General features: G+C 31.5%; 1 protein-coding gene across 1 annotated transcript; it reads left to right on the forward strand.

Moving 5' to 3' along the window:
* Positions 1-7,674: 7,674 nt before the first annotated feature.
* N7477_010259 (uncharacterized protein) lies at positions 7,675-9,652 on the forward strand (the record flags this gene model as incomplete). Its single annotated transcript, XM_056971920.1, has 2 exons — positions 7,675-9,564; positions 9,626-9,652. 2 exons carry the CDS (start codon positions 7,675-7,677, stop codon positions 9,650-9,652), a joined length of 1,917 nt encoding a protein of 638 aa, XP_056818899.1.

Raw genomic sequence — 9,652 nt, forward strand, 5'->3', positions numbered from 1 at the left:
TAAGAGCTACCTAAGTTCTTAATCCTATCTTAAAATCTATTAAATATTATAATATAACTAATTATAAGATTAATAATTTAAAGACTAAGAATTTTATTCGCTAAGGTTTTACTCTAAGAATTAATTCTAAAAAGATTTAAGAGAATATCAATAGCTTATAAAAATAATTGATTTAATATAAGACCTATTAAACTTAATAAGATTTATAGACCTCAAAAAATATATAACTAATATAACTTTTATAGACTAATATTAAGTAACTTAAAGCTACTAATATTAATCTAATCTAAGAGCGAAATAAAGTTATTATTTATTAAAATTTAATAATTAATAAATAGAATAATTTTATTTTTTAGATCCTTTGATTTTTAGCGCTAAGCCCTTAAAATATTTTAAATTATTAAGAACCCTAAGTCCCTAAAATCTAAGGCTATTTATTAGCTAAAATATCTAATACTTTTATATTAAATGATAGTAAGATAATTTATTTTAATATTTAGATTATAATAATTATAAGCTAGCTATAAATATTAATTATTATTTTATTATTAAATATTATATAATCTATATTATAAGCTATTATAAAGAGAAGGTATTCCTTTATATTTATTTTTATTTAGAGAAAGATATCTTAAATATTATAGAGTAGTTAAAGAGTATCTTTTAGAGCCTAAATTATATTACTAAGGCCTATTAGAAATATTAGTATTTGTTTATAAAGCTAAAGGATAACTTTAATAATTTTTTTATTAATTTATTTATTTAGCTAAAAGAAATAATTGATTAAAGGACCGCTAAAAGCGAGATCTTTATAATAAGCTATTAAACTTACTATAGACTTAAATAATATTATTTATAAATAAGACTTTTATAAATTTTAATAAATTTATCTATATTTATTAAAATATAACTTATAATATTATTCTCTAATTTAAGGCTAAGAAATTCTAGAAGCTAATTACTCTCTCTAAAGCTATTATTAAAATTCTAATTAATATAATTTATTTCTATATCTTATAGTCCCTATTTATAAAGTATAAGGGTATAGATATAACTTTATATAAGTTATTATTAATTAAGGATTATATATTTTAATAAAGGAAGGTCGCTACTTTAATTACTATAAATAAAAATATATAACTTATAAATACTTAAAAAAAATATTATCTTTATAATTATTATTACTAAACTTTAAATACTAAAATAGTTACTTAACCCCCCTGAAAATAATTAGTTAGGAAAAGCTTAAATCTAAAAGAAGTCTCCTTTTTAGATAATAAGAAGTTATTATTTCATTTTTTAGATTTAATTAGATTATTTAGATTAGGTAAAAGTCTTAGTTTTATTACTTAGGTAGCCTATAATAAATATTCTTTTTTAATTTTAGTATTTAATAATATTAGAGTAAATAAATAAATTTATAGTAATTTATCTTTATAATATAGGCTATAAAGGCCTTTAGCTTTTATATCTTACTCTTATTATATCTTATACTAATAAAGAGCGATAATAGATATCTAAGAAAGTTAATTATTTATATTTTTAAATTAACCTTGATTATCAATAGCTAGAGACTTCTTTATTTACTAATATTAATTACTAACCTCAGATATGATAATATAATTCTTAGATAGATATAATTTAAGGAATTTAGTATTCTCTTAAATTACTAAATAGAATAACTTATTTAGCCTAAGGAGCCTAACCTTAAGAATAATATAACTATAAAGATATTTATTATCCTCCTTTAGTTTATTCTAAAAGATTAAAGCTAGATCCTTAGTATTAAGAGAATACTAATTCATAAAATAAATTATTTTAAGACTCTCCCTAACTATATGTAGCCTAAAAGCTTTTTTTTTAATAATAACTAAGTCCGTAAACCTCTACCTCTATAGTTACTATGGAAATCTTAAGAATATTATCTTAGCCACTTAGATATAAATATATTTATTATAGATATTAGATTTTACTAATATTAAAAGAAAGATAATAAGGTCTTCCTTACTTCTCTTTATAAAATTAACTATATCTTAAAAGAGAAGTGCAAGGCTTATTAATAAGCTAAAGACTAAACTATATAGAGTATAATCCCTAAGAAGTACTGTAAGTACACTAATATTTTCTTAAAATAGGATTTAAATACCTTATCGCTATATTAAGGTACGACCGATTATTAGATCTTTCTTAATAAATGAAAAATACCTAAATATTACCCTCTCTATAAATAATTAGAGAAAGAACTCTAGACGATCAAAGCCTATATTACCTAGAACATTATCTAAGGCTTTATTATATTTAATAAGGCCTCTTATATATCTCTTATTTTAATAGTCTCGAAGGCTAATATTAGTCTATAATTTTATATAGATTATTAGAAGCTAAATATATTTATAAAAAAAGACTATTATTTTCTTTTACTTATTAATAAGATTGTTTAATAGCTTACGAAGGCTAAGATATTTATAAGGCTTAATACTTATTAAGGATTTTATCGAATCTAAACATATCCTAACTTAGACAATCTTATTACTTTTTAAATATAATATAGATCCTTTAAGTATAATATAATACCCTTTAATATGATAAATAGGCTTACTTCTTAGAATATCTAAGGGGAGCCTTATATAGTTACTAAAATAAGGATTTAATATAATTCAGTAAGAAAGAAGGAAAAATATACGACTTTTAAGATATCTTATAAGCTTATTATATTATAGAGATAATAATTATTATAAGTCTTTAAATATTTGTTGGGATAAAAAGGGAAAAGCTACCACGAAGCAGATCGTGGCCCCTTAAGTCCGTGGGATCAACCTTAGTCCGGCTAGGTCAGTCGGTGCCAGACAAAGGTAGAAGGTCAAAGGTCGTAGGATAGACTATAAGCAGATATAGCCTAAACGAAGACAGAACCACAGTCCTGAGGATCAAAGGAAGAAGGTAGAGATAACTTTTGGAAAGTGGAAAATGACTTCAGGAAAGTAGAACTGACTTGATTCTTTCTGGTAGAAAAGAGGGACATATTTATAGGCTAGGATAGCCTAGAAATGATGTCTAGAATGACATACAAATACTAGGCAGCAACATAATAAAGGTGGCAAAGAAGGGAACCGAAGAAAAGCCAAAAGAATGATGTCAAGGATCGACGGTTTAAGCCACCCCGAAAGCTTCCCCGCAGTATCTGATTATGCATGCCCAAAGGTGGACCATTTTATCCCTAAGGGAAAGTGGTCCGCCTATCCATGAGGGGACCGAGGGTCGAAGTCTGTTCACCGAGGTCCGAAGACTATGGTCGAAGTCCGCAGGCAAGATATGCCCGAAGGCACCTCCGAAGGAACGGACCATTCATGCCTGAAGGCGGACCATTTACCTCTGAAGGAAAATGGTCCCGCCTATCGTTCGGGGGAGGGCCGCGGACCAGAATCAGAAGTGGTCAAAATATCATTTTGATAGAAGAAAAAATCTGGTCACGTGATCAATACAATCTGGTCTTATATGTTGAATATAAGGATAGATCTTTCTATGTAGCATTGGTCTATATTCCAATAATATTAGATCCGTATCTATTATTATTATTATCGATAACTAGCTATCTAATTATAGCCTATCTCGCGGAAGACGCTTATTATATAACCTAAAGAAAGATTTAAGACTCTCGCGATAAATTCTTTTTTAGTCCTTTTCTAAGTTATCTAACTCCTAACTCTTTATTAAAAAGAACTATAGCTTATTTATAGGCGCTGAAATTATATTAATAGTATAAAGGTCGCCTTTTATATTATCTATTATATTATAGTATTTTAATAGTTTCTCTTACGCTATCTCTAATAAGGAAAGTATAAGCTATTTTTATATAATCTTCTTTCGCTAGAGTTAATAAATAGATTTTTTAAGATAATTAAAAAGCTTATTATAGAAACTAAAGACTAAGTAAATATTTAAGTCTTAGATTATATAAATAATAGTTATATTTTTATAGAAGGGCTATAAGATAAATAAGAGGTAATTAATTTATCGCTACTCTTTTACGTTATATATAAAATAAGGTTAGTTATATTATAAGTAAAAGATATTAAAAGTAGCTTAAAGTCTCTTAGCCTAGCGAAGTATAAAATATATTAAGTTCTATTAAGTTTATATATTCTAAATAGGTATAAGCTTTAGCTTATTAGGCTAAAGGTTATAGAAGGCTTTATAATATTATAGACTTATATTAATATAAATAGTAAGATAGCGAACCTAGAAATATATATATAGATAATAAGCTTAAAGATTAATTATATAATAATAATAATTAAGAGACTAACCTTATTTAGTATATTAGCGATCTCTTACTTTATAATTAAGCGTGTACTTATACGCGATCCTCTTTTTACTTTAGTTCCGCGATATTATTCTTAGAAGTTACCTTTATCTTTCTAAGTAGATCTATAACACTAATTTAAATAATATATATAATATAAGATACTTAAATAATTATTAAATCTATATTAAGCTAGAGAGCCTAAATTATATTATTTATTATAACTATAAGTATTATATTATTTAATATATTATTAATAGTAACTATAAGAATATAGTTAATAATTTTATATTATTAAAGAATCTATATAATAGCCTTACTAAGGCTAATATCTAAATATATATTAGATAGAGATTTAAAGCTAAGGAGAACTTTATAATATATTTAGTCTTAATTTAGGAAGTAAGCTATAATTACTATAAATACTTATTAGAATAGTAATACCTAATAATTAAGTTTTAAATATAGCTTTATACCTAGCGGTAAGCTTTAGAGGTTAGTTATTTAGTTTTTAGTAATAAATTAATAGAGCCTCTTATATATTATTTTCTAAGAAAGAATAATTAATATTATTAGAGCTAATTATATATATAAGATAAGATTATAGAACTCTTAATACTTAAGGAAAAGAAAGAGTAAATATAATATAGTAACTAGATTTAGAAGCTATTATTCTTAGGTATTCTAATTAAATACCTAAATAAACACTCGCTAACTCTAATAAGTTAATAATTAATTAGTTTAAAGCTAAGAGATAATTTAGGTTATATATATAGCTTATATTAGTAGCTTATAGATATTTAGTTTATCTACCCCTTTTTAATATTATAGCCCTTTAAGATATTTATATATCGATAAGATACTAATATATTTAGTAGCTAAATAGTTAAGAACCTTCTAATATCTTATATATATTATATTCTGCTTTTTTTCCTTATATAAGCTACTTATTTAAAGCTATCCTAATAATTTACGTAATATTTTTTATCCTAATTAATTCGTTTCTTCTTTCTATAGTTTATTTAAAGCTACTAAGTTATAAACTCCTTATTTATTTTATCTTTATATAATAGGAATTAGTTTACTTAGTTAGGTTTAATTCGTATAAGGCTCTTAGGCGCTAAAGGTACTCTTCGTAGAGTATTAAGTATTATATCGAAGGTAAGCTAGCTTAATAGGAATAGGCTTATAAATAAGATATTATTTAGGATAAGATATTATAACTTATCTATTCTAACCCCCTTAATTACCGATAATAGATATATATTAGAGGTTTAGGAAATAATAAATATATAGGTTATAGAGAGGTAAAATAATAGGACTTATAAAGGTTTTAGATAAAAAAAAAGCTATTATATAAGGGGAATCTATTTACCTTAGTTACGCGAAGATATAAGTTAATATATTATTCTGTAGGCCCTTACTTAGCTAAAATTCTCTTATTTAATTAGGTCGCGAAGAGGGTAACCCTAAGGGTCTTAAGGGTTACCCTCTAGACCCTTTAGTTATATAGTCTTAAGTTTCGTAATTAAAAATATCTATCTAATAATCTAGATCTTTAAACTTATTTTATATAATAACTAGGATATCTAAGAGGAATATAAATTAGTAATTATTTAAATAAGTCTCTATTTATTTTATAACCGAAGAAAGCTTTTAATTTAGGGTATTTTTAGTATTAAAAAAAAGATATATTTACTATTATATAAATATAGTACTCTTATTCTACCTTTAGTATATATTTCCGTAACGAAACTCTTAACTTTCTATAACCCCCTTGAAAACTAGCTACCCACTGCGTAATTTAAATTAAATTTCAAAACACTAAGATAATACTATATAAGTTATCTATTTATAATCTAATTTCTTTAAGTTTTATAGATATTAGTATATAATTAAGGAAAAATAGAAATAGATACTAGAATAGCTATAAGTAATAGTATTTTTATAAGCTAAATCATTAATTTTATACGTCCGAAATAGGAAAGGCGCGAAGAAATTATATATTTAAGGGTCCGACAGACCCTGCGCGGGTAGCCCTTAAGGGACCCTTAGAGGGTTAGGGTTAGGGTTAGGGTAGGTGAGGTTGGACCCTAACCCTCGGAGGTACGGGTGGAGGTTCCTGATCTTAGACCCGCGGGGCGGGTGAGTGCCAGGTCTAAGAAGAAGCTTATCTTAGCCTTAATCTTAATATATTATAACTTAATATTGGAATATAGACCAATGCTACATAGAAAGATCTATCCTTATATTCAACATATAAGACCAGATTGCATTGATCACGTGACCAGATTTTTTCTTCTATCAAAATGATGTTTTGACCACTTCTGATTCTGGTCCGCGGCCCTCCCCCGAACGATAGGCAGGACCATTTTCTTTAGGGGTAAATGGTCTGCCTTCAGGCATGAATGGTCTGATCCTGCGGGGGTGCTTTCGGGGTGGCTTAGACCGTCGATCCTTAACATCATTCTTTTCGCTTCTCTTCGGTTCCCTTCTTTGCCACCTTCATTATGTTGCTACCTAGTGTTTGTACGTCATTTATATGTTATTCTAGACGTCATTTCTAGGCTATCCTAGCCTATAAATACGTCCTTCTTGTCTAGCAGATAGAATCAAGTCAGTTCTACTTTCCTGAAGTCATTTCTACTTTCCTGAAGTCATTGTCCACTTTCCAAAAGTCATCTCTACCTTCTTCCTTTGATCCACAGGACTGTGGTTCTGCCTTCGTTTAGGCTATATCTGCTTATAGTCTATCCTACGACCTTTGACCTTCCACCTTTGTCTGGCACTGACTGACCCAGCCGGACTAAGGTTGACCCCACGGACTTAAGGGGCCACGATCTGCTTCGTGGTAGCTTTCCCCTTATATCCCAACAGTTATGAGCCCGGATCTCGCTTCCTTTTGATATCTATTGCGGTCTTCTATTGAAGACTAGTCCTTCTGCTGCGGTCTTATACCCGATAGTTATAAGACTTGTGATCCAAAGCTATCGACGACTTCTTGACTTGCGGTCTTATACCCGATAGTTATAAGACTTGTGATCCAAAGCTATCGACGACTTCTTGACTTGCGGTCTTATACCCGATAGTTATAAGACTTGTGATCCAAAGCTATCGACGACTTCTTGACTTGCGGTCTTATACCCGATAGTTATAAGACTTGTGATCCAAAGCTATCGACGACTTCTTGACTTGCGGTCTTATACCCGATAGTTATAAGACTTGTGATCTAAAGCTATCGACGACGTTCCTCCTCTTTTAGGCCTAGTCTGTGGCCTATAGACGACCTTCTTCCTCTCTCACTTCGACCACACTTCGTCTTCACTTCGCTCTCACTTTTCTCTCACTTTGCCTTTACCTTCTTGCTTATAATGTCTGATATAAGCAAGATAGGTATTACCTTGTCTGAGTCATCAGACTGGTATCTCTGGATTGGTCAAATTAAGTCTTATGCTATTGCAAAAGGCGTATGGGACTATATTGACCCCGATAATCCAATAAAGAGGGATATTCCTTCTTATCCTATTCGTCCTAGGGTTACCGATATTAACCCTAAAGCCTATTCTGATGAAGATTTGACCACAAACGAGCGTGAAAGGTGGAGAGACAGACGAAGAGACTATGAGCTTGACCTTCGCGAATACGACCGCATTTCAGGTGCTATCTCCCAGATCTACCTTATCGTCCAATCATCGATCTCCTATTCAAGCAAGCTTATCATTCAGCACCTACCGTCGGTCTATGAAGCCTTACAAACCCTTCAAAAGCGCTATGCACCAACCACTGAAGCCCGAAAGCGGTCGGTCATCAAGAAATACCACCAAATGCGCCGAATCCCGCATTCTTTGACCATAGATGCATGGATTTCGCAATGCGAGAACACCTACGTAGAGGCTGTCCAATTAGGCATTGGTGAAGTCCAATCAAAGACTAGACCACTTTTGGACTTCCTAGATGGCCTAGCCTCTATGTCTCCCTCCTTCGCCGAATACTGGCATAATGAGATCAACCGGCTTGAATCTATAGGCCAGATAGACTCTATAGACTTCTTTACCTTGACAAAGAGGTATAGGGATTCTATTAGGCTTATACCGCCCAAACGAGCCTCTAATGTCCATGCGACTTTTCGAGGACATTCAGACAAGGACCAAGGCAAGAAGACCACCAAACTCTGCCCATGTAAAGGGGGTGTTAATGAGGGATATCATATATTCGATGATTGCCCTTATATAAACCCCTCTCTCCGACCCGAGGACTGGGAACCAGACCAATCAGTCCTAGACCGCTTTGAAGAGGCTTGCACCCATTCAGGCTTCAAATATGCATACAATAAGGCTATCCAGAAGCATCAGCATCAGCAGGATCAGTCTGACACCCACGTGGGTATGGTGACCTGCCTAGCTTCTAGGCATACACGGCCTAATGTGTGGGCATATGACTCGGCCGCAGACACCCACGTTTGCAATGATCGTTCCCAATTCGTGACCTTTTCGCCCTATAAAGGCAGCCTCTTCGTCGGTGATACTAAGACCTCAATCCAAGGTAGAGGTCTAGTCTATCTATCCTTTGGTAACACCACTTTTGACCTCCATGAAACCCTTTATGTTCCAGGTTTCCATATGAACATTCTCTCTGCGCAGAGGGCCAAGAAAGGGGGTGTTTACCATAATCAGAGGCTTAATAGGCTTGAAAAAGAAGATGGAACCCCTATTTGCAAGACTTCGGATGATACGGGCATTACCCTTATTTTAGGGTATCAGGACAAGCCTATGCATAAGGAACAGATCTCCCTTGCAACCCTTTCAATCTCCCCTCAAGATAATATCTTAAAGCCTATGGACAAGCCCATGGATGAGCCTAGGAAAGACAATCCTATAGCTCTAGCATCAATCCACAACCCAATGGCTTTGCGACCTCTATCGGATAAGACAGACCAATCATCCGATAATGACACTGACAAGTGTGAAAACGAGGATATAGACCATAAATACGATATCCTCGGCGACCTACCGCCTTCCCCAGACGAGTCAGAAGAAGAAGAAGAAGAAGAAGAAGAAGAAGAAGAAGAAGAAGAAGAAGCGAGGCAAAACCAATGCGGAAGTGAGGATAACCTTACTCTAAACGGGACCGAAAACGCACCTTATTCGGGCGATTTTAGAGTAAATGACCCTTCACTTTATCCTTACCCAGAAGTCGAAAACGCCTCACTTCCCTCCGAACCTTCTTTACCGACCCGAATCACTCTTCCTTCCGATAACCTCGTCCACGACTCTATTCATTCTGATGACCTCCCTATAAGGCCTAGATTTATGCAATCCGTAGGCCTATGGTGGAAACGCTTTCCCATGA

Source organism: Penicillium maclennaniae (genome assembly GCF_028827695.1).
Source record: "Penicillium maclennaniae strain IBT 15551 chromosome Unknown utg000008l:1.0-3552695.0:1.0-3555053.0, whole genome shotgun sequence".
In the NCBI taxonomy this organism is placed as follows: Eukaryota; Fungi; Ascomycota; class Eurotiomycetes; order Eurotiales; family Aspergillaceae; genus Penicillium; species Penicillium maclennaniae.